At 36.5% G+C, this 23,612-nt stretch overlaps 1 protein-coding gene across 3 annotated transcripts in view; it reads left to right on the forward strand.

Annotated features, from left to right (window-relative positions):
* The first annotated feature begins 604 nt into the window (after window positions 1–604).
* LOC137406246 (integrator complex subunit 4-like) overlaps window positions 605–23,612 on the forward strand; it is a 47,808-nt gene continuing 24,800 nt past the window's right edge. For 2 of the 3 annotated variants that reach the window (XM_068092782.1, XM_068092784.1), the window contains exons 1-13: window positions 605–709; window positions 2,517–2,659; window positions 3,192–3,343; window positions 4,570–4,790; window positions 6,212–6,417; window positions 8,360–8,483; window positions 11,042–11,113; window positions 12,202–12,376; window positions 17,244–17,449; window positions 17,948–18,090; window positions 20,921–21,173; window positions 21,771–21,928; window positions 22,883–22,979. In XM_068092782.1, the coding sequence (XP_067948883.1) occupies window positions 662–709; window positions 2,517–2,659; window positions 3,192–3,343; window positions 4,570–4,790; window positions 6,212–6,417; window positions 8,360–8,483; window positions 11,042–11,113; window positions 12,202–12,376; window positions 17,244–17,449; window positions 17,948–18,090; window positions 20,921–21,173; window positions 21,771–21,928; window positions 22,883–22,979 (1,998 nt within the window). In that variant the 5' untranslated portion in view covers window positions 605–661. Of the gene's footprint in view, window positions 710–2,516; window positions 2,660–3,191; window positions 3,344–4,569; window positions 4,791–6,211; window positions 6,427–8,359; window positions 8,484–11,041; window positions 11,114–12,201; window positions 12,377–17,243; window positions 17,450–17,947; window positions 18,091–20,920; window positions 21,174–21,770; window positions 21,929–22,882; window positions 22,980–23,612 lie in introns of all 3 variants that reach the window. The other variant, XM_068092783.1, reaches the window with a different exon arrangement.

The raw sequence follows: 23,612 nt of genomic DNA on the forward strand, positions 1-23,612 counted from the left end.
AAGTTATAAAGAGTGAAAAAAATTAGTTTTGCAATAACATTAAGGATTGTTTAAAAAAAATTCTATTACACATATCAATGATCTGCAGCCCCCAGCTGTATATCATTGCTTATATTAAATATGTTCACTATCGTTACCTATGCACGCGAACCACATTCTAGCCAGCAAGGAGTTAATCAGTGTAGGTAACTCCATAAAGTTATTAAAATGATGTGAAAATTTATAATGATAGTTTTTGGATAACCACTTAAATAGAACAAGTATATATGCTATACAGAATTATATATAGCTATAAGCTAGAACGTGTTTGTCTGAGCGAACGTTATTTTAAGATGCCAGCATTTAACGGTATTTTTGCTTCATTTGTTACTATCATGGTAACCAATTACTACAATTTTCTAACCTGTTGGTTAAACGTACTTGACTACTGCAAACCGGTATAAGCATAAAATGCGAGCTTCTCTTCTCCTGGAAAGCACATCTTCCCGTTCTATTGTATATCTTGACGACGATATTTGATTTGGACTATCGCTAACCTTTAGGCCAACAAGTTACTACGATGGGCGCCGTCTATGCCCTTGACCTAAACTAAAATGGTGGCCTCCAGAGTCAGAAGCGTTTCCTATTGAATCTCTTTAATAATCTTTGCGATTGTATCACTATGCAGTCCATCCGACGAAAAGCTGACGATCAAACTTTTGTAGTTGAAGTATGTGATGCTGAACACTATGCTAAAATAATTGCAGCCGTTGTGTATCGTTGAAAACTGAGTTGCATCTTAAGTTTGCATCTGAGTTTCAACTATTGTTCCATTGCGTATTCGCAACGATAGCGTTTTCAGTATTCGTTATTTATGGTGGTGTACAACTGCAGCCAACTAATTGTGAAATATCATTTCTTATCATGAAAGCCATTTATTATATAATCATTATATACTAACTAATATAATCATTCGGCCACGATAATGGATTGTAATAACAGATAATTGCTTGGAGTTGTGCTCTCACCTATACAAGAGTGTATAATTGCTCAACTACAGGAGTCTCGTATGCAGTCAAGCGACCTATACAAGTTGAAAATATAGCAGCTTTTAACTTCTTGACTGTTATTCAAAAAGCATGATGCCTGTTCTTTATTCATGTGGAAACTAATGTTAAATGGCAGCTATCGTTACCTTTTAGTTCCAAAATTTTGTCATTTCAACTAACTGCGAGCGAAGCGATTAGCTAAAATGAGCTGTTACTAGTGAACCACCTAAGCCTGCTGTTCTTATATATTTTTTAACAGTTTTCAATTCCGTTCTACATTCCTCAACCTAAAGGCAAAGGGTCTCAAATTTACCAATTTCCTCTGCGGGTGTCAAAGCATATCATAGTAGTTTCTGTTCCGTAAAAAGTGTTTCAGCTTTTATGTGTAACTTTTCTCTAAAGACAATGTTCAGTGATTATCTGTCAACTAGTCACATTTATCAGTTTTTTAACAAAGAAAAATTTATTCAACATTCATCCTTTTTTCTTTTTCTCCTTAAAATGTCTTCACCATAGTTCTAAATATAGACCATAAGCTCATATAACTAGGATCTTTGCTTTAGTGTTGGCAGTTGGCTGCTTACCTTATTCTCATTGATGATTATGTATATATATATACATATAAACAAATTGTTTCCTCACCCCGGTTAACCCGTATGGGTGGTAGTTTCTGCTCTAACTCGGGTCTCCTACCAGAGACCTGGGAGTTTGAGCACTCGCCTCAAGATCTTAGCTGTTTCCAGTAGCGCACTTTTCTGCAACTCACCTGAGTTAATTGCCATTGGTATTTGGGCAAGCCACATTTTATGCGCCGGTGTTATTGCGCCCAGTGCCCCAGTATATATATATATATATATATATATACATGTATATATATACATATATATGTATATATATATATATATATATATATATATATATATATATATATACATTTGTATATATATATATATGTATATATATATATATATGTTAATAACTAGGCTGTTTGTGTTCACCTTGACCTCATATATAAGGCTAAATGGGTAGTTGTTCTGTGCTGATGTTTTGTAATGCCATGTGAGCTCATTGCTATTCATCATGTTGAGCTTTTGGTAATTTGCCTTTATTTTGTTGTTTCACTCTTTAGAGTGTTTAGCAGTGACTGTATTCGATGCTTCATTCATTATTTCCTAATCCAAGACTTTTATAAGTGAATTAATGCATAATAATACTTTGTGTTCATCACCCCTGTATTTTGTTATTGTTTGTACAGTTGTTATAACAAAATTTACAGTAAAGAGCTGATATTAAAAAGTAATTTGTACAGAGAACCAAACTCAAACAGTGAGCTATTAAACGTATTAGATATAAAATAAAGCCTTAAATTGTGTTCTCAATAACAAGAGGACACACTTATTCGTAACAGTTTTCCAAAGGTAAATGAGTCACACTCGAAAGTACTTAAGTACATAACTCAGCTACTAACTGTTGATTTTCTACACACAGGAGCCACCTCGTAAAATACTGAGGCTAAGACATTCAGTAGATGAAGGACTAGACATCAATGAATTAGATGTTGATAGTGTAGCTATTGTTCGCCAGCTGAGTCGTATTGAAAGGAAAATTAACAATATAACAGATTTTAACAGGTGAGTTGTCTAAAATCATCTGATAACCTGAAATATTGTTAGTGTCTGATACAAAGTTGTATTGATGGATGAAAGCTATGATTGATGCATGGAGTATTAATTGTATGCTGTACTTGTTAACACCATATCACTATCTAAAACTTGTGTCACTGAAAACTGTTGTCTATTTCATCCAATAATTAGACAGATTGTTGAGCTTCTTCGTGATCGGCCATGAAAGGCTTCTTGACAAAATCTGCTTGTCACTACTGCAGTAGGCTACCTGCTCCTACATGTCACTTTCAAATTAAATAGTGATTAGATCTGGTGACTCAGCAATGACTTGAAAAGGCTTTAAGAAAGATGTCTGCTGTTCTTAATCGTTTTAGATCATTTTGCTCTTGTGGTATATTACAGCAGCGGTTCTCTTAGCATCCTCATCCACTAATGCTACAAAATATTGAATCCGATTCATGAATCGACTTTTCCCCTTTTGTTCATCGTATCACACGTCTAGATGTTCATTTTCTTTCAGTCTGTATTGTTGTCTTAGCTTGCTCAGCATGCTGATGGGAAAACTCAAGTCTGCAAAGTTAGTTATGGTGAAGACCAAGATAGTGCAACTTATTCGCAAGATCGTAGCCAACAATGATGTGGATCTCAGCTTTTTGGCAGATGAGATTTCGGGTCTACTTGAGGAAACGGGTAAGTGAAACAGTTTTTAACATTATTAGATCAAGTGATCGGTCTAAGTAGGCCATGTAATCCGCAGCTTTGCCTGAATACAACGGTGTATCGGTTTAAATTTACGCATCGTTTGCAAAGTTCAGGATGTCTCTTCTCATTATGGAAGAAATCATTCTCATTCAAATCAATGGCTAACAGTAATCGCTTAATCACATGTCTATTCCTTACTAGAAATATGTCCTTCTTTACCTAATAAATATTAGCTTCAAGACTGTACTAGCGATTTCAACAGCTACGCGCGTTACTGTTCGCTCAGGGATGGTATACTATGTGTTAGATCTCACCCTGCCTTGTTCTATGAACGCATCACCTTCCTCAGATTTGAAATATATTTTCAATCTAAAGAACTATCCCTGAACTTACATTAGCCATACACACATCCTCTAAGGCTTAGCTCTTCAAGATACACTAGCAAAACCATCTAACATCTTATTACAGCTTCTGATGTTAAAAGTATCTGTTGTCATTATGGTTTAACAATATCGTGGAGTGTGGAGTTTTATTTAAAATATGAAAACGATAAACTTGTTAAAGATTTAGAGCAATCTTGCCAGGAACAACATACAGTAGTTTCTATATAAGTGATGATCCAGTGGTGAGGAAGAGTCTACTTACTGGTAAGTAAAAGGTTGTGTGCAGTTGGGAAATGGGTCACCTCTTTGTGACTTTTTCTGATTGGCCATCGGTGTTTTCCTTATTAGTTTTATTGAGGTGTTTCAACTCGGGAGAAACTAAAGATGCTTGAATTATATTAGAATAGAATTTTTAATTCTGTTCAAATTGGTGAACTAATTAATTTAGTATAAAATCACAACGTTGTATTTGTATTCATCGCATAGATCATTGTGCTTTACATTTGTACCAAAATTGAAACTTTTATATATTGTGTAAACATTTTTTTTGTGAGGTATGTTAGCAGCTAATATGATATATTAGTTGTAAAAGCTGTGTAGGAAGGAGGGCGGTTATTTGGGAAGGTTCTGCCGCAGGAATATCTAGAAAGAAGTGCATGGTGTCGTTATAGTTTATAGTCAGTAGTTGTGTCATAGTTGTAGTAGGTGTCATAGTAGTTACATGTATGTTATAGAAACTGCAACTCGTATTACTTTTATTATTATTATTGTCGTCAAAATATAGATTCTAGCCAGGTTCCGTTTTAACTACCTGTAAACATTTTTTTGCAGATTCGCATCAGTTTAAGAAAGAGTTACTTTCCCTCTGCAGTTCTCTGTGCAGCCAATTAAAAAGTGACTCAGACCACTTTGTGAATCTGATGAACACCGCGAAAGAGTGCATGCAAGATCGGACCAGCTCGGTTAGATCATCCGCTATTCTCCTTATTGGTGATGTCATCAAGCATGGTAAGGGAGCCGGACTACCATTTGAGGACACACTTGGCATGCAGGTGAGCTATCAGCTTTCACGCGACATGAATTCGTATATTCATGCTCTTGGACAGAAAAACTGGCTAAAGCAGATTTCTATTTACTCTTTCAAAATATGTCGGAACCCTGAGTCCCAACCCTGTGTGTTACTTCTGGATACAGACGGTCCCCTACTTGCGAACGAGTTACATTCCGAACGATTGTTCGTAAGGTGAATTTGTTCATAAGTTGCTTCATTGCTATATTTTGTATTATAATGTATGTTTAAGGCCTATATAAGTATATTGAAGGTTTATATAAGTATGTTTAAGGCTTGTATAAGTAACCTGTATTGGTTTGTACTGAAAAAAAATTTAATAAAATGCAGAGAATACTGTGGTGGACGCCGGGCCATGACACTGCATTTCTTATTTATTGTATGTGTTGTCCTTTTTTATTATATCGTTGTTCTAATCGTTATGCTATCACTTATCGTTGTTGTCTTTTTTGTATGTGTAGTCCTTTTATTATATCGTTGTTTCACTCGTTATGCTATTGTTATATCTGATATCCCGTCATAACACTATCACTCTTTGTCACTTATATGGTTGTCATACCAACGCGCTAGCGGTCCTATCTATTCACTTTGTTAGCCAGTGTTCTTACTGTTTGCCATTAGCCGGAATGGTTGATATTATTGTATATAAAGGAGCGCGCTCATTTAGTTGAGCAGAGCAGATAGCCGTACACTCCTCGGCTAGTGAAATTTCCTTCGCTAATAAAAAGCTGAATGAAACTACACGCACTCTCTTCTCTTTATTTATTAGTCTAGATCATGCCAAGTAAAAGCCGGCAAATTCCTTTACAATACGTACAGTAAAAATAAAAAAGTTCCTTTACGTTGGAGTTGGAGTGGAGATACGTTCACGCACTTATGCATTGCAACGAACTGGGCAGAGGAAAGTGGATGCTGGGTGGTGCTTCCGAGTAGTGCCTCTTTCTGCCGCTAATACGTCGGTAATACCGTCGGTATTAGCGGCGGACATACGCGCAGACCTGTTCGTATGTACCGTTGTTCGTAACTCGAATGTTCGTAAGTAGGGGACCGTCTGTATTTGATTGACTCAAATGTGGAAACCAACTTGTCACGCATTTATTTAATATTTTAATTGTAAGTTCTAAATGTTTATTTTAGCTTTTCTATTGCTTGAATCAATTTTTTATCTTTGTCAAGTACTTTAAGTTCAATTTTGAAACACAATATTAAAAAAACAGCGTTTGCTATTATTGTTATACTTGATGCAAATGCCCAAAATGGTTTGTGTATAGCTGAATTCAGCACTGTCCCTTTGTACCTTTGTACCATGAGCAGAGGTTTTGCTAGCACGATGATGTCGTCAATGACTGGACAAACCATATTTGTGTCATCATATTCATTAGTACCGCTTATTCATTTATACAGCTCATCGTGATCGACTTTATCAAAGATCCTGAGCCGAGGGTGAGAAGTGTAGCCCTAGAAACTCTCGTAGATCTGCATGACAGCGGGACCTCTCTCGAGTCCACAGTCTACGAGCAACTGACACAGCCCCTTAATGACGACTATGAGAGGGTGCGGAGCGCTGCCCTCCGTCTCACAACTTCTCTGGCACTCAGCACCCCTGACAGGTATCTGGAGCTGTCTTATTAAGTTACCAGCAGTGGTCAGCTCCAACCAAATAGGTTTAAAGTTAATCCGCGAAAAGTTTAGACTGTAATGTCGGAGGGAGTAGAAGGAGATATAATTGAAGACCTCAACGGAAGAACGATCAATGTCACAATTTCTCAAAATACTAGGTTTAATTTCCATTAGATAGTTCTGGCCACAAAGTTTAGTCTCTGTGACAAACTTTCAGCAAAAATGATTCAGGTCTAGGGATATCCCTACTTAAAATAAATTAGCTCTTTGCAAAACTGATCAATGTCCAAGTTTTTAAACTTTAAAATGGCTATATCTCATGTTTGAGCAAATGTGACATTGATCGTTCTTCCGTTGAGGTCTTCATATGTTTAACTGACCTCATAAGGAAAAATCTGGATTTTTTGGTTGGACAACCGAAATGCCGATTTCATTTCTGAAAGTGAAACTTTTTATTCGGTCATGAACTTTGTGTAGTTCAGACCCTTTTTCATTTAGATAAGAAAATTCTATATAACAATCGTAAGTCAGGCACGTTTCTGTTCAGAAGTTGTCGGCTTTTGTCATGTGTGAATATTTCAAGTGAGGAAGATAACTCCAGTAGTAGAAGTCAAGCAAATATACAGCAGACCCCTAACTCCTAAACATGTAGGTTCAACTGAAGTTAAATTATGCAATGAGGTCAGGTCTTTATTTAGCGATCGTTGGAAAATTGCAAATTTTTTATGCATAATCGATTCTCATTGCTATATAAATATATAATATATGCCATAATATATTATAATGTGTAATATATTGCAAGATATGGGATAATATATAACATGAGCTAACAACTTGACAAGCAAATAAAAAACATGAATTTATCTAAAAAAAAAATGACAGCAGCTAGAAACGAATTTCTTTCCAAGACTCCAACTGACTAGAATTCTTTTTCATTAGTAGGCCAATTCACTAGCTAGTGATTTGTTTTAGAATTGTGCTTCTAGAAATACTTCAGATCACATTTTGTAAAGCTGTCAGGAAAGCTTTAGTAAAAATCACAAACTCTATATAATTTGGCTCTAGTTAGTATATCAATATTGCCTATATATGTGAAGTCCAAACTTACTCAGTGATTAAGGATGAGTAGAAGTATAGCATTGTTCATTCAGTTTGGCCTTTCCACCTTTTTATTTATTTGATTTTGGTACTTGGTCTAGAGAAAAGAATCTTTATGCCCATAGCATCAATGCGTACACTTTTGGAGTCGTGTTCTATTAATTATTTTGTGTCTTTCGATTTTTGTTCGCAATTATTTTGCATAGCTCCAGATGAGAAAGTATAAAGTGATTGTCGTGGCAATATCTATAAATTGAAAAGATCAACCCGTGAAATATTGTCTGTAATGTTGTGACCAAATGCCATTTTTGCTCTAAATGCCCTTTCGCATCGGATCAGTTCTGAGGCAATAGTTAGGCCTACTATGGTGAATGTGAAGGCGCAGAGTTTTTATGGTTTTCTGACCATTTTTTTCAAATTGTTAAAACATAGAAAAATACAGTTTTGCAAACCAGAAACAAAAGTGCAGCATAGAGATTGGCCTTACACCAGTTGGTATTTGGTAAAATCCACTAATTAAGTGACTGTGTGTGAAACTGAGCTGTCAGTGAGTTAATGATTAACATTAACTGCTGCCTTCCAGCTGCACTGTCATATGCAACACAGTAGTCATATTTGGAGTATCAGTCAATATGATGTCTTGCTTGAGGCCAAGGTTATATGGTGACAGCGTCAATTATACAAGCACATCAACAAACACATCAACAAACACTAGTGGTTCATTTTTGTGATAAAGGCTATTCGACAGTTGTAAGGCTGTCCATTAGTGAGTCCATGACTGTTCCATTTATCATAGTGATAGTTCTTCTGTATTTCTTTTCGTTTGTGTCGTAGGCTTGTGACAGCAAAGTCAGCTCTTGCTCACTCTATTCCTATGCTCGATGATGGATTTGCCAAGGTTTGTGACGCTGTCAACGACCTCTCATACATTGTCCGAACACAAGCCGCGCGTCTTATGGTATGTCAATCTATAGCTGCCTGTCATATAGTATGTCTGTTCATTGATACCTGCCATACGGTATGTCTGTCCACTGATACCTGTCATATGGGAGGTCTGTCTACTGATACTTGTCATATGGTATGCCAGTTCACTGATACCTGTCATATGATATGTCTGTCCACTGATACCTGTCATATGGTATGTCAGTCCTCTGATACCTGTCATATGGTATGTCTGTCCTCTGATACCTGTCATATAGTACATGTATGTCTGTCCACTGATACCTGTCATATGGTATGTCTGTCCACTGATACCTGTCATATAGTACATGTATGTCTGTCCACTGATACCTGTCATATGGTATGTCAGTCCTCTGATACCTGTCATATGGTATGTCTGTCCTCTGATACCTGTCATATAGTACATGTATGTCTGTCCACTGATACCTGTCATATGGTATGTCTGTCCTCTGATACCTGTCATATAGTACATGTATGTCTGTCCACTGATACCTGTCATATGGTATGTCTGTCCACTGATACCTGTCATATGGTATGTCTGTCCACTGATACCTGTCATATGGTATGTCAGTTCTCTGATACCTGTCATATAGTATGTCTGTCCTCTGATACCTGTCATATAGTATGTCTGTCCACTGATACCTGTCATATAGTACATGTATGTCTGTCCACTGACACCTGTCATATATTATGTCTCTCCACTGATACCTGTCATACGGTATGTCTGTCCACTGATACCTGTCATATGGTATGTCTGTCCACTGATACCTGTCATACGGTATGTCTGTCCACTGATACCTGTCATATGGTATGTCTGTTCACTGATACCTGTCATATGGTATGTCTGTCCACTGATACCTGTCATACGGTATGTCTGTTCACTACTGTTGTGTTTCTATGATTTGACAGCTATTAGCAATGATGAAAATGTTTAGACTGGGCTCCTTTGCAGTGGTTTTTATGGCGATGGTAATGACCAATCATAGCTGAAAACCAACCGTTAATATGGCAATGTCTTCTATTCTTTCTAGTTCATATTTGTTCATAATATATATGAGAAGATTACAATGCATATCATTAATAACATCGGTGTTGTATGAAGCTTCCATACTATATTTTGTTGGGTTAGATATGCAAGAGATATGCAAAATTTAAATCAATTTTAAGATACGAAAGTTTTTGAATTTATAGGAATTCTTCAGAAAGGTTTGCCACCTAATAGAAGTATCATGATATGTATGTTAACAATACATTCACAACACCGTGCCCTTGACATCTTCTAATGATAGAGAGGATGCTTCTATATATCTTCCTATTTTATATTCGATATATTCATATTTGCGATGATGTCTGAACTTTGTCGTGTAATGCTGTAAGTAAACACAGTTTTATAGTGTGTTAAAACCATACTTTGTTTTGTGACATGCTTGCAGCAAACGCCGTTGCTGTGCCAAGTAAATTAAAAGTATACTCATCTCGTCTTTGCACTTCTCATAAACAGTTGTCATATATAGTTCATACACTCTCCGATTGGTTTCAAACCATGTGTTGTAACCAAAGTTGCTTGGTGCATAGCATAGAGATCTCTGTCTAATATAGGAAGACAATTAAGTCTTATATCATAGAAAACATTAAGCCCTCCCATAGATATTATTTATAGTTTGCTTTTTTGTCAGATAAAATAAATATAAATAAGGATATAGCTCTAGAATGCTGCATTCAAGTAAAACAGAGTTTGCTCCTAAATGTTCCTGAAAATATGCATAGTTTGATGTTACATGTATATGGTTTATGCAAACGTCGAGGTAGCGGGAACTAAGTATACATATAGAATAGTTATGCATTCTCGGGGTATCTTAAAAAGTTATACACGGTTGACGAGTCGTCAGGGCTCCTCCGGTGCATAACGATAGTTATCAAAATACATCATGGCGTGTTTATTAAAAGCTCCGATGTTTTTTAAATACTCAAATATTAAGTAGTTATTAGTTTCATTTTTTTAAATGTCGAGTTTCATCAAAAAATAAAATATTGCATTTGCTGAAAGTTCAATTAACAGGTGGTTACCACAAACCAATGCCCGGAATGTTGTTCAGCTTGTCTGACAGTTTAGGTGCTGCGAGAGTTCAAAGAATTGAAACTCTGGCAGCCAAATTTGATGTAATGACATGGATTATGTAAAAAAGTTTTAGGACGTCCTCGGTCTCATCTTAGGTGTATAGGTGTACACATGCATTTAGGCCATGCTCCGTGAACATTAGCACTCATGTTAACTACAGGGTGAATCTGATAATGGTAACTGATCCGGGTTTGATTCACTATAGGATGTAATCAGGCTATAGCATGCTGTTCTATCATAGCTTTTTGGCAGACTATTAAGTTGCCCATAAACAATAGCTTCCAGGTAGACTATATCACATCAATATGTTATATTATCAAGAGTAGGTTTTAGGAGTCAGGGAGATTATAGCATGCAGGTAGAAAACGTCATCCTAGTAGGTAAAGCCTGACAATCAGGACAAGTATTAATGGTGAGTCAATTTGTTGGTGTTGCAGGCGAACTTTGTCGGAGTTAGTCAGCACTTTTTAGAGCAAACTTTAGACAAGAAACTCATGTCAAACATGAAGGTATGTACATTCTCTATCACTCATTGGATTGTGTCAAACATGAAGGTGGGAGTCTCTTGCACGACTTGCTCCTTTGTGTCAAATATGTAGGTGAATGTCCCTTGTACCACATGCTCCTTTGTGTCAAATATGAAGGTGGATGCCCTTTGACAATTGATTTCTCTAAAAAGGCGCTCGAAGCAGGATAATCAGTGGTTTATTAATTGGAGGATGTGTATTTGTTTCAAACATTTATCGCTTTTGTGAATACTTGGGAGATAACTACTCAACCATGGCTTATTGATTATCACCAATATTATGGTTATGTCTCCTTTTAGACACTAAATCTCTCACAAGTTTACTTGTTAAAGATTATCTTACACACAATATTAGTAGATTTTGTCACAAGATATCGATATTCTTCTATAATTTGTGATTGTTTTTTATGTTTGAGGTGATCTGACTGCCAGGATGTTTATAGATTGAAGTTGACAAAACTTAATTGCTGTTTAAATCAAGTTCAGCTCAAATCAAAGCGTGATTATGACATCTATAGTTACAGAATACAGAACTTGAATACAACAGCCAATATCAACTATAGCAACTCGTGACATACATATGTCACACGCATTTTGCTTCTGAGCATTTTAACTGCGATCGTGTTTTGCCGATTTTAATTTTGAAACATCCTGGCAATCAGATCATCTCAAAAATAAAAAACGATTGCAAATGATAGAAAAATATCAGCACTTTCTGATAAAATCTACTGAGATTCCGTGTAAGTCTATCTTTAAGATCATGTTTGCCTCTTTTCCGAAAGCAACAAATTACTATGCATATCCGGGAGCACTTTAGTTGTTCAGTTCTCTGAGAAAGGTCTGCTTTTACACACATCGTGGTTATGGTTTGTTGCCTTACTTGGTGCCATCCTGTAGCCTTTTTGTGTTTGTTTATAGAGGAAGCAGAATTGGCATCTACGGCAGCGGCCATTTTGTGTTTGTTCTTATAGGAAGCAGAATTGGCATCTACGGCAGCGGCCATTTTGTGTTTGTTCTTATAGGAAGCAGAATTGGCATCTACGGCAGCGGCCATTTTGTGTTTGTTTATAGAGGAAGCAGAGTGGGCATGAGAGGCAGCGAGAGCTGTACAAATCCGGTGAGTGGTCTTCTGGGAAAAGGTTTGGAGACGATGCCCCCAAGGAGCTTTTATCCGAAGACTCAGTTTCTCTCATATCTATGGGTGCTTGCGGGGCTTTCGTACATGCCCTTGAAGATGAGTTCATGGGTAGGCGCTTATTCTCACATCAGGCATTGCATAACGCATAGTACTATAGCCTCCTAAGCCTGTTGCAGCTGATAGTTCTAAGGGCTTAGATGCCGTTCATCGGATGACACTCTGGCCAGTACTTTATGAGCCACATGTCTATGGCTATCCATATCTATGAATTTCCTGCAAGGATGTTGCGCTAATCATGGCGCAACTGGCTCATTCAAATATTGTTAAAAAATGCATGCGAAAATCAGAAATAGGTTTGTTGAGGTTCACTATTCGCCTTCACTGCTTGTCTACTAGAGCAATCTCTCACTTTTTACCGCTAATCTAGACCAGCACATCGCGTGGTAAGTGAAAATTCACGAAATAGAAACAAGCGAATTCATATGTAATAAACCCCCTTTTTCGTTAATAAGAATTTTTCTCTTTTACGTAGGTTTATTAGACAGTTCTGAGTTCAGAGAGAGTTTAAGAGATATGATGAAGGGTGTCGCAAGCGCTTTGCACTTCTACACTTGACAAAACAGGAAAATAGCAATCTGCGACGGCTTCTAGCCCATTGATGTTCGCAAAGGGATCTCACAAATTCAGAGTATGAGAAAGGTTTTTTGATTTTATATACTTTTTTTCTTGTACATTTTCAAGTTTTTTAATGAACCCTTTTTACGCCACGAAGTACTGAAACTGCGAAAGATGAATCGGGAAGTAGCGAGTGATTACTGTATCATCTTGAGGTCGAACTTTTATGCCTCGACTTATCGATTTAGAAGTTACTAACTCTTATCCAATCGACCTCTTAATAACATGGATAGATAGTATTATTATCAAATGTATTTAGTTAGAATTAGCAAAATAGTTTCCATGTTTTACTAGTGATAAACCAGAAAGAAGTGATTCTGGTTGTCATACCATTTTGCTTTTAAGTTGTAACCTGGCACTCTATTATAAAGTTAACTCATGATCAGTGATACCTTTATTATAATTTTAAACTTTGGTGTAAACAATCTCAAACATTGGTGTAAACAATTTCACACTAGAGCATGGAATCACTTGTTTTACCTCGTAATAATATTTGTTGGAAGCCTAGGCGCCTTTTGCTGACCCAATCCGTATATAGAATTCACTGAAAATGATACTAGGATGTCCAATGGCAAAAGTAGTCACAGCTCTAGCTGCCAGACCTGTAAAACAATCTGCTGGTTATTTGGGTTGTTGAAATTAAACAGATTTGTTGCCAGTCTTAATCTACATAGGTAATATCTATGAATATCCCCTTACTACGCTACATAGGTTGTTTCTATGGTTAATCTATGAACTGACTTGGTTCAAGCGAGCGTACAACTTTTGTACTTGTTCTGGAGCTGGCTGATACATTTAGTTGCTATGGGCAGCTATAGATATAAGCCTATGTGATACTGATAAAAGTAAAAACCAGGGTAGGATGCTACGTTGCACATAGAATCTGTGCACCATGCAAGCCTTAGTGCCTTAGTCACAGCACCTGCTGACATTTAGCCAACTCTCCTAGGAGACTAGCCTCTTCGAGGAAACACAGGCACTTATCCCAAGTGATTTGTGCTTGGTGTCTTAGCAAAGGCTTATTTTTAAATGTCACAAAAAGTGTTGCGGACCGCATATGTTGTTCCCAGATTTGCTTTGACATCGTATTCGGCTCAAGAGGTGTTACAGGCTATGACTTAGTTATATAAAGTTTACTTACCAAACCTCGGAGCTATCGGATGTTAGACTTAGATGTTGATGTATTCAAACATGGACAAAAAGTTAGTTGTTACATTCTCACGGATTGGCACACAGTGTATGCTTAGGACAAGTTGCATTCGAAATAAACAAATTTGTTTACGGAGGTTGAAAGGTTTTGATGCCATAATTAAACAAGTGGTGCCTGGAATAACTGCATAAACAGGTGGTCAGTGAGTAACTATAGCACCCAGTATATTAGGTTGACTGTGGTATCATAAACTACTGAGCGGTATATATGATATTTTAATTATTTCAGTCACTCAATGTTATGACCTACAGGTAATAAACAATTAACTTTTTGCTTCTAGTAACAGTTTCTACTACCTAGTTGTAGGTGTGAATATTCGCTAATAGCATTTTTCATGTTTACAAGTTTAGTTCTTCTTACAAGAGGGTTAGGTTTGAAGCATTTATATAACTTGATACTCTGAATGTCTGATAACTTGGCAAAAAACTGGTTTGTATTTACAATATTGCTAGCGATCTACCTGTAAGCATTCGACAAATTCTTATAGAGATTTTCAAAGCTACATCAGGTGGTAGAGGTTTCATTTTTGTTAGATACAAGTAGTTACAATTCTAGGAGTAACAGACAGAAAAGGCAGTGCAAGCTGAACTCTCACTATTTAGTCAGCATGTCTGTAGAGACAGCACAAGCTGAACTCTCACTATCGAGTCAGCATGTCTGTAGAGACAGCGCAAGCTGAACTCTCACTATTTAGTCAGCATGTCTGTAGAGACAGCACAAGCTGAACTCTCACTATCGAGTCAGCATGTCTGTAGAGGTGGCTGATTGCAGAATGCATCTTCATTTCTTGGTTTTTAAGCATCCTTGAATCTGCATAAAAGCGCAATACATTCATCAACATTTTAGTAACAGCAATATTTAACAACAGAGCTTGTTCTGGTCTTGTTGGCTTTTCTGGATAACCAAATCCTTTATTGAACCCTCAGTTTCCTTTGTAGTTTAATATTATGCATAGAAATAGCTTTGCAAACATACAATTCATGTACTCATGGAAAATTTTCACTCAGATAATAGGTAAAGGAAACAGTTTGTTTGAAGAAATCTAAAAAGCAAACCTTAATTTTTAGGTCAACTGCCATACGTTGTAAGATGGCAGCTAGATGCATCTGGCTTTGGCGTGCTGGTTCGCTGTCATTCATGTTTGGTATACCGCATGTGTTGATGCTGAATAGGTTGCGGCGTTGCTGCGTCACACTGGTTATAACTCGGCAGATTTTTACACTCTTTAAAGGTTTTTTAGCATAATTTTTTTAACATAATCTTTGGCACGAATTTTCTTTCTGAGCATTTTGAATGCGATAAACTTTTGTCAATTCTAATATGGAAACATCCTGGCAGTCAAATCACCTCAATCATCGAAAACAATCTCAAATGATGGCAAAAATACTTTGTGATAAAATCTACTAAAACTTTGTGTAAGTAAATTTTTAAAATATAATCAAATAATATATTGTATAATAAAAATATAAAATATATTGTATAATAATAAAACAGACTAAGAAGTCTCATATGTCAAAGTTAGTACAGACGGTTCCCTACTTACGAACATTCGAGTTAAGAACAACGGTACATACGAACGCATGTACGTTGTTCGTAGCTCGATTAACTTTCGAATTATTTGTTTGAACTTTGTTTGAACTTTACATACGTATTGTAAAGAGATTTGCCGGCCTTTACTTGGCAAGATCTCTACTAATAAATAAAGATAAGAGAGTGCCTGTAGTTTCATTCAGCTTTTAATTAGCGAAATAAATTTCACCAGCCGAGGAGCATACGGCTATTTGCTCTGCTCAACTAAATGCGCGCACTCATTTAGATACAATAATATCAACCGTTCCGGCTAATGGCAAACGGTAAGAACACCGGCTAACAAGGTGAATGAGTAGGACCGCTAGCGCGTTGGTATGACAACAATCTAAGTGACGATAAGTGATGGTGGTATGACGGTTAATCAGATATAACAATAGCATAACGAGTGAAACAACGATATAATAAACGGACAACACATACAAACAATAAGACAACAACGATAAGTGATAGCATAACGATTAAAACAACAATATAATAGAAAGGACAATAAATAAGAAATGCAGTGTCATGGCCCGGCGTCCACCAAATTATTATTTCCATTTTATTAAATTTTTTTTTCAGTACAAATCAATACAGGTTAATTATACAAGCCTTAAACATACTTATTTAAACCTTCAATATACTTATATAGGCCTTAAACATAAATTATAATACAAAATATAGCACTGAAGCAACTTACGAACAAGTTCACCTTACGAACAATCGTTTGGAACGTAACGCGTTCGTAGGTTGGGAACCGTCTGTATTCTCTATCCTATGCATCCCTTTGAGGCCGTTGACACATCGCTATTTTCTCCCTATGGACATCCTGAAGTAGTGTGACAAGTACTTTGATATGGCATCCATATATGGGCATATCCTTATATGGTAGTCAATCAATGGTTTCTGTTAATTTATTATACTTTGATAAGCCTTAAGGTATTATTTGGCTGTGTCACTAGAGACGTCTCACGGTTTATATATTGTAAAATGTCATCTGCTAGCAGATGGCTTGCGACCATTTGCTAGCAGATGACATGACCATGAGCAGACCATGAGCACGGATACATAGCAAATGGTTTATGTATCAGTGCATTGGTTTACCCACCTAAAACTTGTAATGCTGCATAGCTGGTGAGGATTTCATTTATCTGATCTGCTCCGAGCATGCATATCTATCTTAAAGCTGAGCAAAACAAGAGGTGATAGAAACTATGTTTCAAAGTTGTTTTTGATAACCTTTGTATTTCATTATGACCAGTTGTTGGGGGGTTGTCAGCTCATCATTCCATTCATAGGATGCACTTCAAGGTTTATATTATGTGTGTCATTACAAAACATTAACGAGAACTGTCTGGCCTGATATTCTAATCGGAATATTTTGGTAAATTAATATTTAGACCATTGTTTGTATTTATTGCACCGGTAATTTTTTTCTAAAAGCATTCGTAAGTTTTTTTTGCTAAGACATTTTACAAAGTTTATTGCATTCACTATACATACACACCTTTTGGTTGGTAGAAGTGAGAGGAGCAGCTGTTGAGTCCATGTGTGTCCTGGCACTAAGTAACCCATCATACGCGAGGCAAACTCAAGATTTTCTTGTCGACATGTTCAATGATGAAATCCAGGAAGTCCGACTACTTGCGATTCAGTCCCTTTGTAAAATAGCTGGCCATCTGTGTCTCAGAGATGACCAGGTGGAAATAATCAGTGGAGTACTGAAAGTGAGTGGTTGACATGTTTGTTTGGGTAAGGCTGTATTTCTGGATAACGGGGTTAGCCTTCCTTTTACTACATGAGACAGAGAAGGTGTTTTTTAGCAAGTTTGCCACCCCACTCTCATTGGTTAAAAATTTGTAGCTCACCTGTGTCAGCCAATCGCTGAGCAAGAGAAGTTACACAATCTTTAGCCACATAATTTGTTCAGGTATTCACCTGCAGTAATTATGTTTTTAAGTGATTGTTTTTAAAGTAATAAAATTATTAATAAATTTAGGATATAGATCTAAAGTTACATTGTTTTTATTACTACAGTTTGTGGTCTCAGATATAAGTAATGCCAATTATTAGTCCTTTACTTGACATGATGAGCTTGGAGCAGATTAGGAGTCTCTTTCTCATCACAATTCATCGTCTAATAGCCTCATCGAGCTAATCATTTTGCGAGTGTGTGTGTGTTTGCCCTCATGTGTCAGACCTTGTTGTTTATCACGCAATTTCAGGACTTTGGAGATGATATACGTCAGGGCATTCAAAGGCTCATTCAAGCTTGCAAAGTCGCTACACACACTGGCCTTAGGAGTATGATTCTCTCCTTGCTCGAAAATATGAGAAAGTACCCCATAGACAAACTTTCTATTTGGAGGTAACTTTTCATCTTTTATTTGTAAATGCTCATTTTATAAAATATTAGTACCTTAGCAGCCCAGCGTGCCGTAAGAAATCGTCAGGTGTGCAGATAAAGCTTAGACAACTCTGTGGCAAACATTCATATATGATTAATGGTGGTCGATTAGCTGTTGTGTGGCTACCGCGCTGAATATCACAAGTTCAAATCCTGCATGATGCAATCTTTTTTACTAGCCTCCAACTGTTGCTCCAGACAGTCGTGTCTATTATTATAGTAAAGATTATATCTCATGGCCAATGCTAGTAAGTTCTTATCTGTTAACTTTTTTCTTGTTTATGTACTGATGTAGTTTTAGTCAAGTAACCTTTTTCCTGATAAAAATAAAAAGGCAAAAAAATTCATGCTTTGCATATGCCATACCTGTTAGAAACTATAAAAAAGAACACTTTTAGGCCTTTTCCCATGATTTCTAAACATTGCTCTCATGAATGCTTTTTCTTAAGAGCGAGTCATAGATTTGCTCAGGAAACTAAATGCGTTGTTTTTTTCATGTTTTACTGTGACAGGCTTTCATATTTACGTCTCGCTTCTATATGATCTAAAAACTTGCTTCATCTCTTCTGAATTTGAAAAGAATAAAGGTTGTGTAACATTCACCTAATTTTAAAAGAGTTTCCATTTGTTGTTTCGTTGGGACATTCGGCAAGTTCTAGCATATCGCATTGAGTAAACTGAAAAATATGTTTACTTATATCATAACCTCATACGAAATAGTAAAAAATGAATCACACTGAGAAGATTCAAATTTATATTAGCGCAAGGCTGCATCATCTGCATGTAATCACTTCGTTAGGCCAAATCATATGGTTATTATTTTCAAATAAAAATTTTCATTACGCATCCATCAGCTGGTAATTGCTAGCATGCAAGGATTTTATACGATGTATTAAACTCAGCAAATCACTCTGGTTTACTACCTTGTATTCTCTTTACTCAATACCAACTTCCTGTTTTCGATTATGCAGCTCAGTATGTACCTATGACCTCTCTTTGCGCAGGTCATACGCAAGAAGTTTTGAGATTGCAAAATAATAATAGCAAATGTACAGAATATCATAGCAGTTATGTACCTGTAAATGATAGACAGTTTCAACCAATTTCAGTAGCGAGCTGTAGTAGTAGCTGATGTATTTTTGGTGAGGTAATGAAATTCTTTATTTTTGCTGATATGATAATGCAATCAAACCGTGACTTATCATTTAGATTTTTTTTACATACAACATAAAGTTTGAACAATAATATGTTTTGACATATGAATTAATCTCTCTAAACATTACAGTTTTGTAAGTCACAAATAAGTGAAAAGTTGGTTAAAAATGAAATACAATTATATTAAATAAAGATTTATGTTAAATTATCTTAGACTATATCTGTTGTATAGCGTGATAAGTTATGCTGTCTATTCTGTTATCTCTCCATCGAATCAATACATTCCTGAGTCTAAACCTCCTCTCTCAGCTGTTTCAAAAGTATCAATAAAACCATATATTGATTATATTATATGTGTTGGTTTAGTTTCTAAATCTAATTTAGGTTTCTACACTGCGGTTTTTACACGGTTTCATATAATGCGTTTGTTTAATGCTATATATCATTGATTTTAGGCTGTAGAATGAATTAAATAGTTATACAATTTATAATTATTGTCAATTTGCTCCAAAGTACAGCGATTTTGATACGCAAATGAGAAGTCAGAATGGATTATCCTTGCACATTGAGGCATGAATATGAAAACAGTTCAAAAGTTTCCTTCTTGCTATGTACATACATCAATATCAGCTAGCTGTAAATTAGTATAGTCAACAGACCTTGAGCGGCCATTGAGAGAGGCCAGAGCCGTAAAGCTTCACAGAGTCCCGCGACCAACGGATGTGTATATGGGAGCTCACTCGTTTCCAAACAAACAGGCCACGCCTACTATTTTTATATAAGTTATAATGGAGAGACCGCAACATTAACCAACAAAAATTACTCCCGCTGGCAGTTGCTTTAAAACTGATTGGTGTATCATACACCATTTAAAAGAGGACAAAATTTTCTACAAAAAACTACTACTAACTTTTTTTGTAAAAACGTAAAGTAAATGCAAAAAAAGAGTTATTAAGAGCGAGGTATGAATATTCCATCAGAGATCAGTATGCTGATCAGGTTTGGTTTGGAAACAGGGGTTCTTGCTTTCGGTTTTGGTCGCGAGACTTTGTAGAGCTCTACGACTCTGACAGTACAGAGCTGTATAACTTCACAGAAGCTCGACTAACGGAAGCGTATATCGAAGCTGGCACGGTTTCAAACAAACAAGCCACGCCCATTATTCTTTTATGTAAGTTGTAATGGAGAGGCCGCAACACTAACCAACAAAAATTACTCCCATTGGCAGTCGCTTTGAAATTGATGGTTGTATTATACGCCATTTGAAAGAAAACAAAATTCCCTACAAGAAACTACAAATAATCTTTTTTTAATAAGTAAAGTAAATGCAAAAAAGTGAGGTGTTGAGAGCGAGGTAAGACTATTCCAGTAGAGATCAGTATGTTGATCGGATTTGTTTGGAAGCAAGCGTTTTTTGTTTCCGGTTTTTGATGCGGGACTCTGTGAAGCTATATGGCTCTGAAAGAGACAATCAATATGTTATTCCGCATTAAAATATAAACAAGTGGCTATTTATACTGACTTTTTCAGAAACAACGAGTTTGTATAATTTTTATGTGCATTAGCTCTACATACTGATGGTAGTTTCTCTTGTGAATTTCATCTCTATTGTATTCATTTCTCTAACCACTGTTAGAGCCATGAAAGACCTTGGATACAAGCATCCAGGATTTATATCTCTCTTGCTGCCAGAGCTCCTCTCCATTGATCCCCACTTTGAGATGCCTGAGCCAAACATGGATGATGACTGTTACGTAGCTGTCATGTTGGCTGTATTCAATGCTGCCAGCCAGGAAAGCGGCATCATCACACTCTTCCCTCCACACACACAGCGTCACTACAGGTTCCACAGAAGTCGTTTTCCCCATATGGTTCCTCGAATTCCAGAGGTGAGCCGATTAAATTTCCGGTCAGCTTGAAGCAAAATTTGACTGTAATCAACTTTAGATCTGCAGCTGTGACTCATACTCGCTGTGTCTGTAAGCATCCTATTCACCCTTGTTGTTGTACTGTCAAGACGAGTTTCTGTGTTTCCTAGACCAAGACTGGCCATACATTAAACATCTAACAAAACGAGCTATGATGGCAGGTCATTGCAGGTGTCAGGAAGAAAATGAGTTTTTTTTTATTGGTTCTGCGCCAGTTTGAACTGGCAGGCTGTGGATAGACCAAGTGCACAGAATTCTGAGTTTTTAGTTGGCTGAGGGAGTGAAGCTCACGATGTTCTGTTCAGGCACTGATTTTGCTCGCATATGACCACCTATATGGTAGACTATAATCACAGCTAGCTGTAACCATAAAATAGCATTCTTATGTGTTGCCTTGTTATCGTTTTAGTCTTATGTCATTTTATCGAGAATATCAGTAAGGGAAATAATTTCCCAAAATTCTCAAGAGTGAGGAAATACTAAATACCTAAATTCTCGTTTTGCGATTCATTTTCATATGGTACCTCGCATGTTACATTATGATGGTTTAAACTTCAGCTGGAGCAGGAATGGATGATGAATCGACTAAATATTGGATCTCACAGACCGGCCAGCCACCTGATAAAGGATGTTGAGGAACAGCTCTCAAGGGCAGACAATTTACCAAGCTATAAGACATCAGTTGCTAGAGCTCAACTGCTTAGCCTTTGTCTCAGGTTGGTTTGTCTCTTACGGAATTATACAATATTTTGTTAGAAATGTGAATTTGTTTGTGTTTGCAGATGTTCTTTCATGCTGTACATTTTTAAGATCAATCTTAAAACCTTTTGAAATAACACAGGTGCGCTCGGCTGGCAATCTTTTCTTGTACTAAAATTCAGGCGAGGAATATTTAACACTATTCTCATCTTATCACCGCTAATCAGGATGTTTATTAACCAGCACAAATAATATTTGATGTTAGCTTTTGCTTATCTGTATTTGAAGAAGGTACAATGTTATTTTTAACACAAGTATATAGTGTTTTTACTCGCGGTTTTAAGCTTTTGAGAAGTTCCTGCTTTGATTGTACTTGATCACCCTAAGGGTATCATCTGTGGATTGCACAATTATTTCATCGGCTATATAATACATTTCTATGTCAAACCTAGAAATACGATTGCGTTGTTGGCCATTGTGTCTGATATGGTTTTATCGTATGCTCATTTTAACACCAAAATATTCGATACTCTACAACTGGTTGCCAATTAATTCATTTCTTGTAGAAATCACCTTATTCGTTCGAAGACAGAAAACTTTATCATAACCCTTAGTCTCCTAGTGTACTCTACCTCTTCTATTCTCTTTTCATATCAGTTTTCGTTATCTGCCAGTGTACTCCACCTTATGCATCCTTTTATGTATCCGACTCTTTAATTTCCCAGTGTACTCCACCTGTTGTATCCTCTTTCATCGTGGATTTCTTCATTCAGTAATGTACTCTGCCTCTTGAATCATTATTTGTACTTGACTGCTTTATTTTCCTGTATATTCTACTTCTTGAAGGTCTCAAGATTCTGTATCCTGCGAGATACACGCTTGAAAAAGTGCTTGCAATCTTCAGTTTTGAGTTGGTTAATTTTCTTTTTTGAGTTGGTTAATTTTCTTTTTCTTATATTTTTTATTATCAGAGACTTGAAGCATATTAAAAGTAGGGAAGGTACAGAGAACCTGGCCAGAGCTGGCTATCTTTCCCAGTATATCAAATGCCTCCTCCTCTTCCATAAGGTTAGTGCTCTCTTTACATAAGATGAGTGTAGTATTTGAGAATTTTTTTGTTATCATTTTTAAAAACCACTTCTTAAATATCTTTCACACACTAGCCTCTATATTTTTACATAAATTTGTCTTGTAAAATCAATCAAACTGCAAACATATCAATATCCATCTACAGATACCAAATAAGTTCATAAAATTTAACGATACTTAATTTTTTTTCAAAATTCTGCCATCCTTATTAGTCTGGTAACAAACTGGTTTGTCTGTTTGTTTCAATTCTCCTTTATTGCAGAACCATATAATACAATTTTTTTGAGCTCATTCTGATAGGACTGGAAAACAAGCTTTTGTGAAAATCTCATTTGTGATTTTTGTATGCATTTGCGAAGCTTGTGAAGGTGTGACAAAGACTATAACATGTAGAGGTTTGACAGTGGCAGATAGCTTGTGCATGTGTAACAGTGGCATATATCTTAGGGTGGATACGACAGTGGCAGATAGCTGAGGAGATGTGATAGTAGCTGATATCTAGTTGAGGTGTGGCAATGGCAGATAGCTTGGAGAGTTGTGACAGTGGCAGATAGCTTGTGCATGTGTAACAGTGGCTTATATCTTAGAGAGTTATGACAGTGGCAGATAGCA

This window comes from Watersipora subatra, chromosome 10 (genome assembly GCF_963576615.1).
Source record: "Watersipora subatra chromosome 10, tzWatSuba1.1, whole genome shotgun sequence".
Taxonomy (NCBI): Eukaryota; Metazoa; Bryozoa; class Gymnolaemata; order Cheilostomatida; family Watersiporidae; genus Watersipora; species Watersipora subatra.